This window comes from Podarcis pityusensis, assembly GCF_964106645.2.
Source record: "Podarcis pityusensis genome assembly, chromosome: 6".
Classification (NCBI taxonomy): domain Eukaryota; kingdom Metazoa; phylum Chordata; class Lepidosauria; order Squamata; family Lacertidae; genus Podarcis; species Podarcis pityusensis.
Genome location: NC_138030.1, coordinates 3,843,582 through 3,862,796, shown reverse-complemented (window position 1 = coordinate 3,862,796; position 19,215 = coordinate 3,843,582). Strand labels below are relative to the sequence as shown.

The following is a 19,215-nucleotide window of genomic DNA, read 5'->3' as shown; positions in this document are numbered from 1 at the left end:
GTGATGTCTCTGCTTTTTAAGATGCTGTCTAGGTTTGTCTTTGCTTTTCTCCCAAGAAGCAGGCGTCTTTTAATTTTGTGGCTGATTTGCTTATTTGGAAAGGGCTGGTGCAATTCCTCTCCAGGTACCAAGGCTAAGCTCTGCCGCGCCTGGATGTCGTCTTCCTCCTCCGCCTCGACTTGAAACATCCACCGAAGTCTCTCCATCACTCTTGCACGACCTACCAAGGACCAGCGCACCTTAAAGAGCTGCGCGTGCGCAGCTGGGCGACGGAGGCGATAAGAAGAGACGAACCTATCACGACACGCATGCGCAGCCCTCGGAAGCTCCTTTCTCCCTCGGCCGGGAAAAGACCTCGAGGGGGCGGGGTCCGCAAGCGGGGAGAGCGCATGCGTGGCGAGCTCCGCAAGCTACCCGCGAAGCCCCGCCCCCTTTCACACAAACGCCTCAGAAAAGGCGCCAAAATCTCTTATTTTAAAAAATTTCTGACCGGTTTCCTGAACAGTCTGACTTGTTAGCGTACTCCCTCATACTTATACAGTACCTCTTTTACATTCTTTTCCCGACTCCTCATATTCGCCTCACTTAAAACCCGCCTTTAAAAAAAAAAAACCACCTCAAGTCCGGAAGCGGCAGCCCCCTCAGCGCCGACACGTGTAGGGAAAAGAAACACGCGACGGGAGACTCACACGAGACCCGCTCGCCCTCGAGGGGAGGCGGGTGTTTCCCTTCCGGACTCAGCCATGATAGGAATCTAGGACTTGGGGGAAAGGGCGGGCTTTTTCCCTTCACGGGTTAAGGAAAGGTTGGATGGCCTTAAGGGGTCCCTTCCAAATCAGCGACTCAATAATAATAATGAGGAGAAATAAATGCTGACATTAACCTGCAACGTGGGGTCCACGGTTAATCATGAGCTCCCCAAACCCTCCTCCTTCCACTCCTTTCTATTGAGCCCATAATAATAATAATAATAATAATAATTTCCTTCTCCTCAGGGGCCTTAACAAGCCTCCCAATCTCCCGCAGCTCCTCCTCCTCACGCCACTTCTGTGGTAATTGAACGCAGCCGTCTCCATTTCCTCTCTTAAAGCAGCCTCACTCCGAATCAAGGCTGCCCCCTCCGTGTGCACGTGCCTTGCTGCCCCTTTGCTTCGGACCCGGGCCTCTCTCTCTCTCTCAGTTCGTGTTCGAATTCACTTGGGAAGGTTGGTTGGAAACCGCTTGGAGGTTTTAAAGCAGAAGAGGATTCTTCCCCTGCGATTCCCGCATCGCAGCGGCGGGTTGGGATGGATGACCTTCGGGGGTCCCTCGCAGTTTCTGCCATTCTGATCATACAGCCGGGGAAAGGTCCTCTGGCGCCTTGTGTCCATTCATGGGAAGCGAGGTCTCCCTGGAAGCATTTTTGAACCAGTGCTTTTATTCTAAAAAAGTTTAAATTCTCATTTTGACTCTAGAAAATCACCATTTTATAGCTGGAATCGGGAAAAATGAATGCAGTAAATGGATACAAAGATTCACAAAATGTTTAGGGGGGTGCGCAGGGCGGGATTTAGGCTGGATGAGGCCCTAAGCTACTGAAGGTAATGGGGCCCTTTATATATCCAGCTGTCCTTTGTCAACAAATTGTCGCTGGTTTTTGTGTTGAATATATGCTATATGGTAATTGATGGACCTAGTAGGTATCTAAAGCCATTTGCACATAACTTACTTTTTCTGTCTTTTATTTTGGAAAAATCCAGGTTTTTCCCCCCTTTAATTTTTTGGGGGGGACCCCCAATAGAGTGGGACCCTAGGTTGTTTAGCTTATACGTAAATCTGTCACTGGTATACGTACACCCATAAAAAAAGCACCAAACTGTTGGCTTCTAACCTAATATTGCCATTTCTATGCAGGCGCAGAATTGCCTTCTTTGCAGTTCTTCCCTTAATGGTGATTTGTGGTGGCCAGTATGAATTGTGCTCTGTACCTTTAAAACACATGGCTTCCCCCACAATGAACCTGGGGATCTGTAGATGCAGGAAGCTGACCCTTCCAATTTAGTAAATTGTTCTTTTTTTCATTCGTTCTCGCTCTCTTCCGTGTTTTGCCCTAATCATTTTTGTTCTACTATAGCACAAGAACTTCTGGTACGTACTCTAGTACTTCTCAGAAAAGCATACGGTGTTTTTGTTTTTCTGTTTCATTTCTTCTGCTAAAATAAAAAAAAATCCTTCCAGTAGCACCTTTAAGACCAACTAAGTTAGTTCTTGGTATGAGCTTTCGTGTGCAAGCACACTTCTTCAGATACCTTAGAGAAAGTGTTGCATAGTTTTCTTGCATATTCAGTGGGATACGTGGATTGTAGAGGGTTCTTAATTCTAAGACCCTTGGGTATAATGTCCAGGTTCTTGCATTTAGTTCTGCTGTTCTGGGTTTTTAGTTTTTTCTTTGTGATTCCTAAAAACAAAACACTGAGCCCAAAACTACATCTGTTTTTGTTTGTGTGTGTGTAGGAAGCCAGCCAGAGTGGCTGGGGTATAAATAATAAAATTATTACTTTATTTTGCAGGAATGTCCCAAGCTTCAGCTACAATCTTAGACACTTCACCTGCAAGTTAATCTCTCCGGACTTACTTTTGAGTAGGTGCATATAGGCTTGTTCAGTGCTTCAACTTCCAGGTGAAAATGCTTAGAAATATTGTAGCCTTGGCAAATGGCACACAGTTTATTGATTTACATTCTATAAATCTCACGTTTTATTGTTTTCAAATAGCATAAAAATTGTTTGCCGTCATGCTCTTAAGTAGACCCACTGAATTTAATGGACCTGGGTAACTTTTCTGTTGATTTAAATGGGTCTATTGTGAGTATGCTTTTGTTGGATACCAACCTTGATGTTTCAGAATTTCACATATGTGTTTTTCTGATGTACTGTAGTCATTTTGTTTTGGGTGGTTATTTGTTGCAATTGTTATGAGTTTGAGGCTGCCTGACTCCTCTAACTTCCTGGCTCCAGTGTTAGAATATAATCAAGGCTTGGGGGTGTTAAACTGGGTGCCAGACCCATTCTAACCCCTGGACCCAACAAGTGTTAAAATACAAGCCAGGCTGTAGTCCTGTGTTCAGGTGATGAGCCATTAAGCGAACAAAGGAGAAGGGGGCTGTGTGTCAGATGGCAAATGGGTGGGAGCCCTTCTCCAGCTCTTAGTTAGGACAAAGCTGGAGTTTGATGTGGCCCAGAACTCCAGCTTCAGGCTGGAAAGCCAGAGATGCAGAGCACAATGTTTTATTTCTGCTGAATCCAAGGCTGTGGCTGAGATTTAAAAAAGACTCTTTTGTAATGTTGACGCTCTGGAGCTCAGGTTGTAAATATGTGTAAAGGAACCATATATCACAGCGGCACCATAGTCTCTGCTGTGCCTCATTCCCAAAAGGAAGCCTAAACCCTGGTTTAAGTGCCTGGAACCCCTGGAATCTCTCATCGCTCAGAGATTGAGGTGGCGTGCAACAGTCTTGCATGGAGATTGATACGAAATATGTACAAATGATATTATGTACAGAAGTAGCTAATCAACCTTCTTTGTTTTTGTTATAAAGCTACCTAGCTTTTGTACGCAGCCATTTGTTTAAAACAATTTGCAAGCCTGCAGAGCTTGGAAATCTTAAACAAAAACAGCGTCCCTCCCTTCCAAATCATTCACTGCAGATCAAGGTTGTTGGGGGGTTTTGTTTTGTTTTTGCTTAATAGCTTTGAAAATGATACAAAAATGCCACATTCAGCATTTAATATACCGTATGTTGTTCTGTTTCCCCCCCTTCAGCTCATCAAGTTAAAGAACACAGTCTTGGCAAAATGTTCTACACGCAGCTGCTTATGAATAACCGTGGGCCTTTGGCCAAGATATGGTTGGCTGCTCACTGGGATAAGAAACTCAAAAAATCTCATATATTTGAATGCAATTTAGAGAAGACTATTGAAAATATTCTCTGCCCAAAGGTTTGATCCTCACTGAGATGTCTCATAAAAATCTGCTGTAGAAATGTCCCTAAGGTTTTACCCATCGTTATGGGGCATATGTCACTGCACCCTTTGTTGATTACTAAAATATAAAAAGAACAATAAAAAGGGTAGGAAAACAGTTACTTCTTGGGACACCTCAGAAGGTGAAATTTTCTCGTTACCTGGGAGTTACCTGGTTTGCAGCATTCTAAAGGAGTACATTTCGAATCCCCGCAACGGGGTGAGCTCCCGTTGCTCAGTCCCTGCTCCTGCCAACCTAGCAGTTCGAAAGCACGTCAAAGTGCAAGTAGATAAATAGGTACCGCTCCGGTGGGAAGGTAAACGGCGTTTCCGTGTGCTGTTCTGGTTCTCCAGAAGCGGCTTAGTCATTCTGGCCACATGACCCGGAAGCTGTACGCCGGCTCCCTCAGCTAATAAAGTGAGATGAGTGCCGCAACCCCAGAGTCGTCTGCGACTGGACTTAATGGTCAGGGGTCCCTTTACCTTTTAAAGGAGTACCATCAGCCAGATGCACATTTATTATATTAAGATGTTTGCTCCTCTTTGTAGCAGTCCAAATAGAAGATAGTGCCTTTCACCTGTGGTGAGGTGTGCAAATATTCTTGGACCACATCTTCCTTCATCCCTGAACATTGGCAGTACTTATAGGAGTTGTAGTTCAAAACAACTAGAGGGCATAATGTTGGCATCCTGTTGGCTGCCTCTATCATTCCTATCAACTTGTCACATCTCTTTACTTATTACATCTGTTTACTGTTTTACTGTTGTTGTTTTTTAAATAGCTACAAGACTTATCTAACTAGTTAGTTATTGAGATGCAACAGAAGCTTAAAGTATTTAGGGCTTGTTGAGAAAACGGACAACAAAGAGCAGACATAATAGCAGTTCATAAAATTAAGCATGGTGAGGGAAAAATAAAGATAATTTTTCCTCCTATCCCATGATTCTTGAACCCAGGGGAATCCAATGCTACTGATTGGCAGTGGATTCAGGATAGACAAAAGAAGAGGGTAATCCATATTGCAAAGCATAATTCATTTATCGAAATTATAGCCACAGAATATAATCATGGCCACTAGCTTAAAAAGGTAAAGAGACCCCTGACCATTAGGTCCAGTCGTGGCCGACTCTGGGGTTGCAGCGCTCATCTCGCTTTATCGGCCGAGGGAGCCAGCGTACAGCTTCCGGGTCATGTGGCCAGCATGACTAAGCCGCTTCTGGAGAACCAGATCAGCACACAGAAACGCTGTCTACCTTCCCACTGGAGCGGTACCTATTTATCTACTTGCACTTTGACATGCTTTCGAACTGCTAGGTTGGCAGGAGCAGGGACCGAGCAATGGGAGCTCACCCTTTCATGGGGATTCAAACCGCTGACGTAGGCAAGTCCTAGGCTCTGTGGTTAAACCCACAGCGCCATCCACGTCCCTGGCCACTAGCTTAGATGGCTTTAAAAGTGGGGTGGGGGGAGAGAGTAGTGAAATTCATGGTGGATAGGTCTGTCAGTGACTGAACCAAGGTGGTTCAGAAGCAATATGTCATTGAATACCAGTTTCTGGGGGTCGGGTGGGAGAACTATTCCTCTTCATGTCCTGTTTTATGGGCTTCCCAGAAGCATCTGGGGGACCCCTGTAAGAAGCAAGATGCTGAACTAAATTAACTTTGGTCAGATTCAGCAGGTCTCTTGCGTTCTCATTTATCGTGTTCTTTCCCACAAACATCAGTATTAAATAATGTAAACATTTCTTCCAAGTTTAAACTTGCCCTGCGAACCTCAGGACACCTCTTGTTAGGAGTGGTGCGGATCTACCACAGGAAAACCAAGTACCTCTTGTCCGACTGCAATGAAGCTCTACTTAAAATGCAGTCAGCTTTTCGTCCAGGTATGCTTGCATCCACTGTTCACCTGGGGTTTCTTATACATTACTACATACCGGGGGAGCAGTTAGATTTCTTTGCGTCCTCTAGCAAATATCTTTTTGTGGACTCCCAAAGTAACATGGCTATTCATAGCTGTTCTCTTTCAGAACAAGGAATGGTCTGCAGAACCCATTATCCGTGGGTCTTGCAGTTCAAGTAAGACTAGAGGATTAGAAAGAATTTTAATATTGATGATGCAGGTTACAGTCCCATACTCAGTTACTTGACAGTAAGCCCCATTGAACTGAAAGGGACTTACCTCTGAGTGGACAGGTATAAGATTGTTCTCTAAGTGGCCACTTGTCCACTGAAAACCACTGGAGAGCTTGCTGAAGATTATTGACATGAATAATGGTTAAGTTTCATCCCAGTCTGGTGGTTCCTTGTACGACTGGTGCTTTCAGTGTTCACCTGCATTTTCATATTCAGTAGAATAGGTTGTTCCTCTTATGCTTTTGCTTAATTAATGCTTATCAATCCTTTGCAATCTTGAATAGGAAATGACACACAAATGTGAATGACACTGCCCCAGCTTTGTTTTTAGCATATTTTATGCCCTTGGACATTTACTTGTACCTTTATATCCTGCAGGATACATATATAATAAATACAATTTCAGCATACGACAATTAATCCTGTGCTGTATCTCTCTTTAGGACTTGTTGATCTCCCAGAAGGGAACTCAGAATTGAATTATGATGCCATCACGTTGCCTGAAGTATTTGATGATTTTGACACACAACTCCCTGAGGTGAAGTACGTGCTTTTCAGTTTGCTTATTTTTTGAGGTTTCCTTGGGATGCATCTATGGTTGGCAGTATTTCACATGGATGACTCATCCTCATGTGAGAAAGATGTGGGTCCATGATATCTGTTTCCAAATATCTGTCACTTTGTGCATTTTGCATGATTTATCTGGACAGAAGAATTTACCGTATTTTTCGTTCTATAAGACACACCAGACCACAAGACGCACCTAGTTTTTTGAGGAGGAAAACAAGAAAAAAAATATTCTGGATCTCAGAAGCCAGAACAGCAAGGGGGATCGCTGCGCAGTGAAAGCAGTGACCCCTCTTGCTGTTCTGGCTTCTGGGATAGCCGCGCAGCCTGCATTCGCTCCATAAGACGCACACACATTTCCCCTTACTTTTTAGGAGGGAAAAAGTGAGTCTTATAGAGCAAAAAATACGGTAATTATTTTTTTTAAGTAAGCATGATTATTACTGCCAGAGCAATACACTGCAGCAGTCCAATGTCACTATGTTCATAATATGTGTATTATAGAAACCCCCAGTGGATGAAAATAGTAATAAAAGCAGTGCTGCGTTTACTGAGTGTTTTTTCTCCTGGAGTGCTTTGACAGAAAGTCAGTGTTACGTTTATGATTGCCAGTGTTATGTTTATGATTGCAAATTGTAGTTCATAACAGCTGGAGGGCACTAGGTTGGCAAAGTCTGTGTTAAGGATACAAACAGGGGTGTCTTACCCATAGAGGCTAGTGATGCGGGGCACCGGGGCACCGCCCTCGCCCGCCTCTGCCATACTGCGCTGAAGCAGCGCCGCTCCCGGAGCCTCTGTCTGCCGTGGCCCAAAGCTGCCAGCTGAGCCGGGAGGCACCATGTCCAGCCCCCACCTCTTCCCTGCCGGAGGAGCCGCCCTCCAGCCGCTGCCCCGCCAGCAGCGCCGTCCTCCCTAAAAAAAAGTTGGCAACTCTGGGAAACGGGCTTTGCACCACGGTGCCGGATATGCTTAAGACGGCCCTGCATATGAATAATACAATATATAAAATCTTAGTTCATTGGATGTTAGGAGTTGTAAGCAAAATATGCCCCTGTTATATAACACATACAAGCACACTTTTTCAGTTGAATCCCTTCTTTCCAGATAAAGTCACATTTTTCTCCTCAGTGCCATTGATGTTGCTGAACATTTTACTCTGAACCAGAGCAGAGCTGAGGACATCACTTTGCTGGAAGAGGATTATAGACGGGATCTACTTCTCCATGGTGGTAGTTTTGGTGAGGCGGCTGTTCTTTCTTCAAAAGTCAGAATATGAATGCTCACTTGGTTGGGGCGTAGTACTGATAACGCCAAGGTTGCAGGTTCGATCCCCGTATGGGACAGCTGTATATCCCTGCATTGCAGGGGGTTGGACTAGATGATCCTCAGGGTCCCCTCTGTACAATTCTATGATTCTGTGTTAGGTTCTAATTGGCCCATTTTCAATATAAAGGCCTCATCTAGAATCACCATTGCTGATGACTGAAAATTATGAACTGAGTACCACACCAAAGAATGGATCTGTTTTTTAATCAGGCAGCCTGCATGCCTTTTGCACTAAAGAATTATATCAGCTTAAGCAGGAGGCAAATTTCTGCTTGGCTGATTTTAACCTTTGATATTGATGAAAATCCCACTCAGATGTTGTACACCTTCAGAGAGAAGATGCCACTGTCACTAATGGCAGCATCCCATCCAGAGCAAATAGTGATTTTCATTGGAACCGCAGCACAGGGGAGAATCTTCCTCTGCCTTTACTGTAGTCCTAATTTCACCAGACCCATGCCTGGTACACGGGCATAGCCAGGATTTTTGTTAGCAGGGGCAGGACTTTGTTGGGGGGGGGCAGAACCAATGTGATTTATTGGTCAGTTAAGTATTTCTATTGTTTTACTTGATCTGGGGGGGGGGGCAGCTGCCCCCCTGCCTCCCTCTTGGCAATGCCCATGCCTTGGTATTTTTAAAATGAAAATAGAAAGTCAGATATGTGATTGTGCATTTCACATCTTGTTAGGCCTTCAATGTGTTTAATATATGATGACTGCCAAGGAGTGTGGTGGAGTCTCCTCCTTTGGAGGTCTTTAAGCAGAGGCTTGACAACCATATGTCAGGAGTGCTCTGATGGTGTTTCCTGCTTGGCAGGGGGTTGGACTCAATGGCCCTTGTGGTCTCTTCCAACTCTATGATTCTATGATTCTATGATTCAGTCTTAACTTTCAGAGGTTACATGTAGGTTTAATTCTTTTTTTCTTTTTTTGCATTTGATTGATTTTCAAAACTGTTTTATTTTTTAAAAGACGTTTTAAAGAAAATTATAGTGAAATTAAAGGTCAATATTAACCTTAAAATGTTGCTTTTTATCCATCCTGCTATATGCCATATGTCTTGTGTGTATCTGTATCCGTATTTATATACACTTGAAACCACACACTCACTTGCAGGGGAGAGGGAGAGGGAGAAGTTACCACTAGCCCTTCATATGTCCTTTTTCAGGTGAAGAAATTGAAATGCCGAGGCAGCAAAGCTTTCTCAATGACAGCATATTGGCTAGTTCTGGTGGCCTCTTGACTGATCACAGTTTTTTGAGCTTCACTGAAGACAAAACTGCATTTGCTGAAGATGCCAATTCATTCAAGTATGATGGGTTTGGAGATGAAGGAACTGCAGGCGATATGATTGGTACGTATGAACAAAATCCAATAGGCACAAGTAAGTGGGAGCCTTTCCTGAATTTCCCACCCTGAAAGGAAATTAACGTGACTTAAGCATGAGACACTGTCCAGTCCTGCACTTCAGAAATTATGATCTGACATTTCTACACTACCTCCTAAATATGGGGCAGTTAACAATATAAAGGCAAACCCCACCCCCCCATAAAATTATACATTATAAACAATTTTTAATAATAATAATAATAATAATAATAATAATAATAATAATAATATCTTTATTGTCATTACCCCCTTCGGGGACAACGAAATTACTTGACTGCTCCATAAAAACTCTAATTAATCAATACAGTATAATACAGCAAGGGAGATTAGATGACTTTCAAAGTCCGGGCTTCCCATTCAGGGCCGAGATCGCTCTGGAGAAGAAGCTGTTCTTAAGACGGCTCGTTCTTGTCTTCATCGTCCTGTATCTCCGTCCCGACGGCAAGAGCTCGAAGAGACAGTGACCAGGATGCGATGGATCTTTTACTATGTCCAGTGCCTTCCTATGGCACCTTGTGGCATAAATCTGCTCTAAGGTGGAGAGTGGGCAGCCAACAATGCTCTCTGCTGCCTTAACAACCCTGCACAACCCCATCCTGTCCTGGGTAGTACAGCTTCCGTACCACACACGTAAGCCATAAGTGAGCACGCTCTCAATGGCACAGTGATAGAAGGCAAGCAGCAGTTTCTGCGGAAGATGGTTTTTCCTTAGTATTCTCAAAAAGTACAGTCTCTGCTGCGCCTTCTTCACATACAGGTATGTACTTAGTAAAATACAGAATGGACTTATGATTGTGTGGGTTTAGGGTATAGTGAACACATCTTTGTGTAAGGGGGTGATACCTGCTGCCTTGAATTAGGTAATAGTGAGGCTAGGGTGGGGTGGGGGGTGGCTAATGCCTTGTTTGCCCGCCTTCCCTGCTTTGTTGAAATCTTTTTCCAGGGCAGCTAGTGGTAGATTAGTCTGTAGGAGGAGGAACCATTCTAGCTGGAATAGGAGTTGGTGCCTGGTGTTAGCCTGTTAGCCAGCCAGCCTGCTTGCCTGCCTGCCTTGCTTTCCTGGAATCTTTCTCCCAGATAAGCCCTAACACAGCTGTCTGGTAAATCCCCACACCCATCCCAATGTATAAAGTAATAGTATCTTGTAAACCAATTGTTAAGTTCATTTTTCCTTAAGATGCTGTTCTTGGAGCTGAGCCGAATGACTACGTTCTTACGGACCTCAACATGGAGGAAGAATTTTCTTTACTCCAAGAGCTTCCGACTGATAATACAGCAGGTGAGTTATTTCCAGAGATGGCTCTGTGAGTCCAACAGCAAAAACAACAACGTGGTTGTTGGATGAACAGGTTTTTTGTGGCATCTTCTTCTTTGGCGATCACTTGTAGCTGAGTAAGATTGTCTCCCGTGAATATGGTCTTAACAGTGAGTCCATAAGTGAGTCTGTTATTATGGCATAAGCTCTCATTGACTAGAGTCTTCTTCACCAGATGCATGAAGTGTTGTCATGTGTACATGGATATAGAGGGAGTAAAAACTGTAAAGAGTGAGATGAAATAGAAATGAAATGCAATGCAATAAAATAAAATAAACCAGAGTCTGACAATTTTGTGGAGTACTTGAGAAGCAAAGAGACCATTCACTGTGGCAGTAATGGATGATAACACACCCTATCACTGCTAAGTTAATAAACAGCAGTGGTGGGAGAGGAAATCATGAACTTGATTCAGGCCAAAATGGATAGAATTGCAGTTCTTGATAAGTTCCAATTCAGCAGCCTCTTTTGTAGGCGATGTAAACTTATTTATTTATGCTTATAGACTGCTTTTCAAAGCGTCTTGCAGTAAAAACAATATCCAAAATCACTGCAACATTAAAACACCAGATAATAAAATGTTAACAATTAATTATGAAAATTCATCTGAAAATCACAAGGATCACTTAGAGCAGAAGAGTGTTTCAGGCAAAAGTAGAGTGTTTTGGCCAAACAAGTAGAGTAGCAGACCAATAAAAGAAAGCAAGAACAACAGAAAACTACGCAAGACAGAAAGTCTGGGTAAATACAGTGGTACCTCAGGTAAAAAACTTAATTGGTTCCGGAGGTCCGTTCTTAACCTGAACTGTTCTTAACCTGAAGCACCACTTTAGCTAATGGGGCCTCCCGCTGCCGCTGCTGCATGATTTCTGTTCTCATCCTGAAGCAAAGTTCCTAACCCGAGGTACTATTTCTGGGTTAGCGGAGTCTGTAACCTGAAGCGTCTGTAACCCGAGGTACCTCTGTAAAGCCATCTTTTACATCCTGATGAAAAACCTGTTTTCTGTAGGCAGTATGAATTTGTTCTACATCCTAGATGCTGCTACTGAAAAGGACCTGTTTGCAGTCGCACAGGTTTGAGAAATTGAATTCCATGCAGCAGAATGGTTTCCTGTTAATATCTGTTGCAGCTTTTGTGAATGGTCACTTGGTTTATGTTGTAATATCTGCCTTTAAGCTGCCACAAGCTTCTTTGTTGTTTTAGAAATTAAACTTGTGCAAGTGAAGTCAGAAAGTCCCTCTGGTCCCCTCTTGCCCTGTTTGAGCCAATTGTAAAAGATAATGCAGGAGCATAACATATACCGTATTTTCTGCTCTATAAGACTCACTTTTTCCCTCCTAAAAAGGGGGGGGGGATGTGTGTGCGTCTTATGGAGCGAATGCAGGCTGCGCAGCTATCACAGAAGCCAGAACAGCAAGAGGGATCACTGCTTTCACTGCGCAGCGATCCCTCTTTTTTTTTTAAAGCAATTTATTAGGTTTTACAATAAAGATAAACATAATAAGCAATATAACATTGATCTTAACATATTTTCACATTTTCTTTGGACTTCCTCACATCTCCCGCTCCCACTTTCATCGTTGTAACGTTTTGTCAGCAATTTATCATCTTATTTAAATTCTTATATCCCTTCTATATTTCATAATCTTATAATTCTCAGAAGGAGCTAAGTTTCACAGTCTTACTTATTTTCTTAAAAACTTCTAAATTTAGTGGTGCTCAGTTATTTTGATCTAGCATCTTATTTAGCATTCACTCAAATTACAATACTTTTGTAAATAGTTCTTAAATTTCTTCCAGTCCTCCTCAGTCCTCTCTTCTCCCAGGTCACGGATTCTGCCGGTCATTTCAGCCAGTTCCATATAGTCTATCAGTTGTATCTGCCATTCTTCCAGTGTGGGTAGATCTTGAGTTTTCCAATGTTTTGCGAGAAGTATCCTTGCTGCTGTTGTTGCATACATAAAAAATGTCTGGTCCTTCTTTGCCACCCCTTGGCCGACAATACCCAGAAGGAAAGCCTCTGGTTTCTTAGTGAAGGTATATTTAAATACCTTTTTCAGTTCATTATAAATCATTTCCCAGAACGCCTTCACTTTAGGGCAAGTCCACCAGAGGTGGAAGAACGTTCCCTCACACTCTTTGCATTTCCAACACTTATTATCAGACAGGTGGTAAATTTTGGCAAGTTTGACTGGGGTCATATACCATCTATAAATCATTTTCATTACATTTTCTTTCAGAGCGTTACATGCAGTAAATTTCAATCCATTACTCCACAACCTCTCCCAGTCCTCAAACATGATATTGTGCCCAATGTCCTGTGCCCACCTTATCATAGCCGATTTAACCGTTTCGTCTTGTGTATTCCATTTCAACAGCAAGTTATACATCCTTGAAAGTACCTTAGTCTTTGGTTCTAACAATTCTGTTTCTAATTTCGATTTCTCCACCTGGAACCCTAGTTTCTTATCATTTTTAAAAACTTCTTTAATCTGAGCGTAATGTAACCAATCTCGCACTTTGTCTTTCATTTTCTCCAAACTCTGCAATTTCCAATTGTCTCCATCCTTTTCTAGTATTTCCCAATATTTTGGCCATTTAGCCTCCATATTGGGTCTTTTTCGGGCCTTAGCTTCCAAAGGTGAAAGCCACCTTGGTGTTTTATTTTCCAGCAAGTCTTTATATTTTGTCCAGACATTAAACAATGATTTTCTGACAATATGGTTCTTAAAGGCCTTATTTGCTTTAACCTTGTCATACCATAAATATGCATGCCATCCAAAGGCATTGTTAAACCCTTCCAAATCTAACACATCAGTATCTTCAAGAAGTAGCCAGTCTTTTAGCCAGCAGAACGCTGCGGCTTCATAATACAACTTTAAGTCCGGCAGGGCAAAGCCCCCTCTTTGTTTTGCATCGGTTAAAATCTTAAACTTAATTCTGGGCTTTTTGCCCTGCCAGACAAACTTAGAAATGTCTCTCTGCCACTTCTGGAAGCACTCCGTTTTGTCCAAAACCTGAAGTGTTTGAAATAAAAACAACATCCTTGGCAATACATTCATCTTGATAGCAGCAATTCGGCCTAACAAAGAAAGTTTCAATTTTGACCAACTATCTAAGTCTCTCTTAATTTCTGTCCAGCATTTTTCATAATTGTCCTTAAATAGACTTAGATTTTTTACTGTTATGTTTACCCCTAGGTATTTTACTTTTTTAACCACATTAAGTTCCGTCTCATTCTGAAACCGTTCTGACTCTGTATCAGTCAAATTTTTCCCCAAAACCTTAGTTTTCTGTTTATTTAGTTTGAATCCAGCCACCCGACCAAAGTCATTAATCAGTTGTAATACTCTTTTCGTACTGGGCTCTGGCTTCTGCAAGGTCAAAACCAGGTCATCTGCAAAGGCTTTTAATTTATATTGTTTCTGACCGACCTGAATTCCTTCCACCAACCGATCCCCTCTAATCATGTTCAATAGCACTTCCAGAACCGAAATGAATAACAAAGGGGAAATAGGGCAACCTTGTCGTGTCCCTTTTTCAATTTTAAACTCTTCTGTAACCACATTATTAACTATCAGTTTAGCTTTCTGTTCTGAATATATCGCCTCAATCCCATTCTCAAAACCCCGTCCCACTCCCATCTCTTTTAAATTTCCCATCATAAATTTCCAGGAGATATTGTCAAAGGCCTTCTCCGCGTCTATAAAAATTAAAACTGCTTTTGTATTTATATCTGTTTGCAAAAGTTCCAAAATGTCAATAATGTTCCTTGTATTAGCAAACAGATGTCTACCTGGGAGAAAGCCGGCCTGGTCCTTATGAATTACTTCATTTAAAACTTTTTTAAATCTATTTGCCAAAATGTCTGCAAATATTTTGTAATCCACGTTTAAAAGAGAGATGGGACGGTAGTTCTTAAGTTGTGTCTTTTCAGCTTCCGACTTTGGTATTAATGTGATGAACGCTTCCTTCCAAGACTCCGGTGCCCTCTTCCCCTCCATAATTTCATTGCTGACCTCCATCAAAGGTTGTATCAAATAGTCTTTTAATGTCTTATAGTACTTGGAGGTCAGCCCATCTGGTCCTGGAGACTTGCCAAGTTGCATGTTCTGGATGGCTTGTTCGATCTCCTGTCGTGTTATTTTAGAATTCAGGATTGTCCTATTTTCTTGTGACAATTTAGATAGTCCGTTTTTTGCCAAAAATTGTTTAATCTCATCATCGTCTTGCGGCCCTTGGGTGTATAATTTTTTGAAGTATCTCTGGAAACACTTTCTAATATCCACTGGATTCTGGATGTTTTTTCCATCAACCTCTAAGTTTGTAACAGTATTTAATCTTTGTCTTCTCTTCAACTGCCAAGCTAGCAGTTTTCCACATTTATTCGCCGACTCAAACGTTTTTTGTTTCATTAATTTAACCTTCCATTCAATTTCCTGATTTATCAATTTAGAATATTGTGTTTGATAAAGTTTAATTTCTCTCAGAGTTGGCTGTGACTTCGGATTCACTCTTAATTTCTTCTCTAATTCTTTTATTTTATCCAAGATCTTATCTTTTTTCTCATTTTGTGTTCTTTTCTTTACTGCATTCTGTTGTATCAAGAATCCCCTCATTACAGCTTTGCTTGCGTCCCAGATTATTCTTTTTTCCACCATATTATTCATGTTTATCTCAAAGTAGTCCTTCAAAACTTTTTGGGCCTTCTTGGTAATTTCCTGATCTCTAAACAAATTGTCATTCATCTTCCATCTAAAGGATCCAGTTGGTAATAGTGTCATATCCATCTTTACTGCATTATGGTCGGAGCAGGTTTTTGGGCAGATTTCCACTTTTCTGACCTTAGGTGCCAGGCCTCTAGAAATCCATATTTGGTCGATTCTTGTCCAGGTCAGTTGGGCTTCAGAAAAGAATGTTCCCTCTCTTCCTAGTGGGTTCTTTGTCCTCCAAATGTCAATCAAATCCATATTGTCAGTCATTTCAAAAAAGGTTTTAGGTAGTCTGCCGTCTTTTGTAACATTTTGACTTTGTGACTTGTCCATGTTAGTTGATACGACCCCATTCATATCTCCCATCATTATGATGTTGTTGTAGTCTAGATAGTCCAGCATTGTCTCCTGCAGCTTCTTGTAAAATTCCGATTTCCCTTCATTAGGTGCATAGATTCCTAATATCAGCAGTTTCTCTCCTTGATATTGTATCTCAATAGCCAAAATTCTTCCATGTTCATCTTTAAATAGGAATTTAGGTGACAGGCTCTCTTTTGCATATATCACCACACCTCTCTTCTTAACTTTGTCCGACGATACAAATTCCTGGCCCAATCTTTTATTTATTAACACTTTTCTGTGGAGCCTCGTCACATGTGTTTCTTGTAAACAAATAATGTCCAATTGTTCTTTTTTTAATATATGAAATATTTTCTTCCTTTTTTCCGGAATGTTACAACCATTAATATTCCAGCTCAACAGTTGCAGAGACATCCTGAACTATCTGGTTATTTTTCAAGGGATGGTATCTTGTTCTCAGGATCTTCAGGTTCCACAGGTGCTGGTGTTGGTACTGGCGTTGCCTCAGGCCCAGAAGGTAGTTCAATTCCTTTTTGAAGGTCCTCTCCGTATGTAGACAGGAATTTGTCTCTCTCTTCCGGTGTTCTTACTTTAACCTTTCTCCCTCTAAAGGTAAAAGATATTCCTTGGGGAAATTCCCACCTGAATGGAATTGCGTTGCTCCTTAGTAGTTTAGCAAGTTCAGAATAGGCGGCTCTAAGATCCAGCAGTAGTCTTGGGATATCTTTATAGATTTCAATTCTTCTATCCCAAACCTCCAGTGATTTTACGAAATGTAGGCCCAAGATCTTATCCCTTTCTTCCTTTGATCTCAATGTTATCAAACAGTCTCTGGGCCTCTCCTTCTTTATGAATCTTCCAAGTCTGAAAGCTGACACGATTTTAAAGTCCTTTTCTTCCAAATTCCAGAACTTGGAGAATTCTTTGGTCAAAAACTCAGTTAGATGTCCTTCTTCTGCCTCTTGTAATGATCTAATCCTCAAGTTATTCTCACGATTTCGCAGTTCTATCATGGAGAGATAAATCTGATGTTCCCCGACTTGTTTAGTGAGTGGTCTTACCTCTTGCTCTAAATTTTCTAATTTTTGTCTGGTGTCCTCAGCCAATTTCCGATTTTCTGCTGAGGCCTCCGTTAACTGTCCAATTGCTTGTGCATTCTGTACCACTTGTGTAGTTAATTTATTTAGACATTCTGTATTTTTGTCAATCTTTGCTGATTGCGCATCTACTTTCTTGTCCAAAGCTTCCAATTTTTCAAAAATTTTGTCTAGAACAGAGACAGATACTCCTGAGGCCATATCTTCCAATTGTAGCTGCTCTGCTTCGCCCTCTCCCTCCACTTCTGAGGGCAAAGTAGGTACAGATGATCTACGTGTCTGCGAGGCTGAGGTTAGAGTTGTTAAAGTTGTTTGTTTAGCTCTCCCTCTTTTTCTTGTGCCACTCATTCCAACGTTATCTATCAGTCAAGGTCACACTGAGTTATTCCCATGGGAATGGAAAGGTCCAGAGCAAGCAAACAACAAGGGAATCGAAAGTAAAATGTGCATGTAAAGTCACTGTTTTAATCCAATCCTCTAGAGGGAGCTTAAAATGTCTTTCAGAGTCTAATTTAATGTCCAAGAACCTTCAAATACAAATGTTTAGCAGAGTTTATAAATGGTCACTTTGTTACAGACAGTGCTTATTTATCTCCAAAAAGAGTGTTTCAAATTTGAAAGGTCTCAATACCCTCAGATTGTTTCAAGTTCCAATATACAGTATCCAAATCTGCAGTACTGACAGCTCCCTTAGTGCTCAGGCAGCTCCTGACTCTGGGTTTCACCTTCTAATTTGTAATCCAATAAAAGGAGGAAAGTCAAGTGCAAGTAATAATCCCAAATCTTTAGCTTAAAGTCTTTACTTTAAGATGCAAGTTCAGTAGATGCTTAGATCTGTAAAGCTTAGGATCTCTTTCTTTCAGCCTCCACTCCTCCAGCTGATTGCTTTTTTCAAGTTCAATGGCTGCGGAAGACGGACTTCCTGCTTCCACGTCTCTCCGCTTTCAGCCAAGTTCAAGCCAATTTAGATTTTCCCTTTAAAGTCTCTAATTTCAAGTGACTCAGTCTTTTACTCACAAGTTAGTTGCTTTTCGTCCGAATCCGTAATTTAGCAGGAAAAGGGATCAGCGCTCATCGGCAGCAGCAGCGCGGCTTCGCTCCTCAGGCTGTGAAGCAGCTCTCAGCGCCGCAACCCCCCTCCGCGCTCCGGAGCCCCTTACGGGGTTCCTTTTGCGCTTGGAGGGTCGCTCAAGGCGCCCACCGAGCCTCAAGACCCCAGGCTCTTGCCGCCTGGGGTTTTCCAGAATGGGTCTCCGCTTCGCCGTAGCGGACGACCCGTTGCCTGCGGAGCCTCCTCTCCCGTTCAGAAGAGGACCGCCATTGCCGTTCGCGCCGCCCCCGGAAGTCCCGCAGCGATCCCTCTTGCTGTTCTGGCTTCTGAGATTCAGAATATTTTTTTTACTTGTTTTCCTCCTCCAAAAACTAGGTGCGTCTTGTGGTCTGGTGCGTCTTATAGAGCACAAAATACGGTATATTGAACGCACATTTTAATTAGCACGGTTTCTGCCCTTAAAAAACAACACCACCACTAGTGTAGGTTTTAAATTTCCTTTATAGGGTAAGGCTGCAGTTGTATACACACTTACCTGGGAGTAATTTCCCATTGAATTGTTGATTACATGCAATAAAATACAAGAATGCTATACAGTATGCAAAACATTAAGTGGCAATACATTCCTCAGGCACATGTACAAAAATAACTAATTTAAAAATGGAATCCTTCCGTATAATGTACCATTCAGCCTTTCATTATTTACCATTGTGGAATAATTCTATACTGGTTATGGATTGGTGTTTTGCAGGTGATCCTAAATCTGAGCAGGAAGCAAGAAGTTGCCCAGTTAATGAAACCACCTTGTTGCTCAGTGAGGAAGAAGAATTTGTACTTGAAACACTTGACAATTCAGGTTAGATTGGTCGCATTTTGCTCTTGAATGAAAACATAAAACTTGGGAGTCCTCAATACCACCTCCAATGCCAGCTCTGTCAGCTCAGGCAAGGAGACTTCTGGGCAACTAGGCGGGCAGTAAACTAGCAGAATCCCTAATCTGTCCCGATTACCCAGGAACCCCCACACTAGATCCCCACACAACTGGACAGAGAGCCTGAGAAGAGAGAGATGGGTTTTCTATAGACCACAACAACTGCCCCTCCCTAACCCCATAGTCTGCCCCCAGGTAGGGACAGCTGGGTAAGACCAACTCCAGCCTGCTCTCTCACACACCAAAGTCTTAGTGAAGCAAACCAGATCAGCCTCCTCATCCACAATCAGATCATGGATGAGGAAGATGTTATTCAGAGTTGTCCTGGTATTA

The 19,215-nt window shown here is 42.2% G+C and overlaps 1 protein-coding gene across 5 annotated transcripts in view; it reads left to right on the top strand.

The window, feature by feature from the left end:
- The window catches only part of RAD21L1 (RAD21 cohesin complex component like 1), a 28,477-nt gene continuing 9,262 nt past the window's right edge, over positions 1-19,215 (top strand). The window contains exons 1-9 of one of the 5 annotated variants that reach the window (XM_081011260.1): positions 1-513; positions 2,550-2,620; positions 3,802-3,977; positions 5,755-5,884; positions 6,578-6,677; positions 7,830-7,939; positions 9,195-9,380; positions 10,593-10,694; positions 18,703-18,807. In XM_081011260.1, the coding sequence (XP_080867386.1) occupies positions 3,834-3,977; positions 5,755-5,884; positions 6,578-6,677; positions 7,830-7,939; positions 9,195-9,380; positions 10,593-10,694; positions 18,703-18,807 (877 nt within the window). In that variant the 5' untranslated portion in view covers positions 1-513; positions 2,550-2,620; positions 3,802-3,833. Of the gene's footprint in view, positions 717-1,693; positions 2,128-2,549; positions 2,660-3,801; positions 3,978-5,754; positions 5,885-6,577; positions 6,678-7,829; positions 7,940-9,194; positions 9,381-10,592; positions 10,695-18,702; positions 18,808-19,215 lie in introns of those variants that run through there. The other 4 variants (XM_081011257.1, XM_081011258.1, XM_081011256.1 and 1 more) reach the window with 4 other exon arrangements.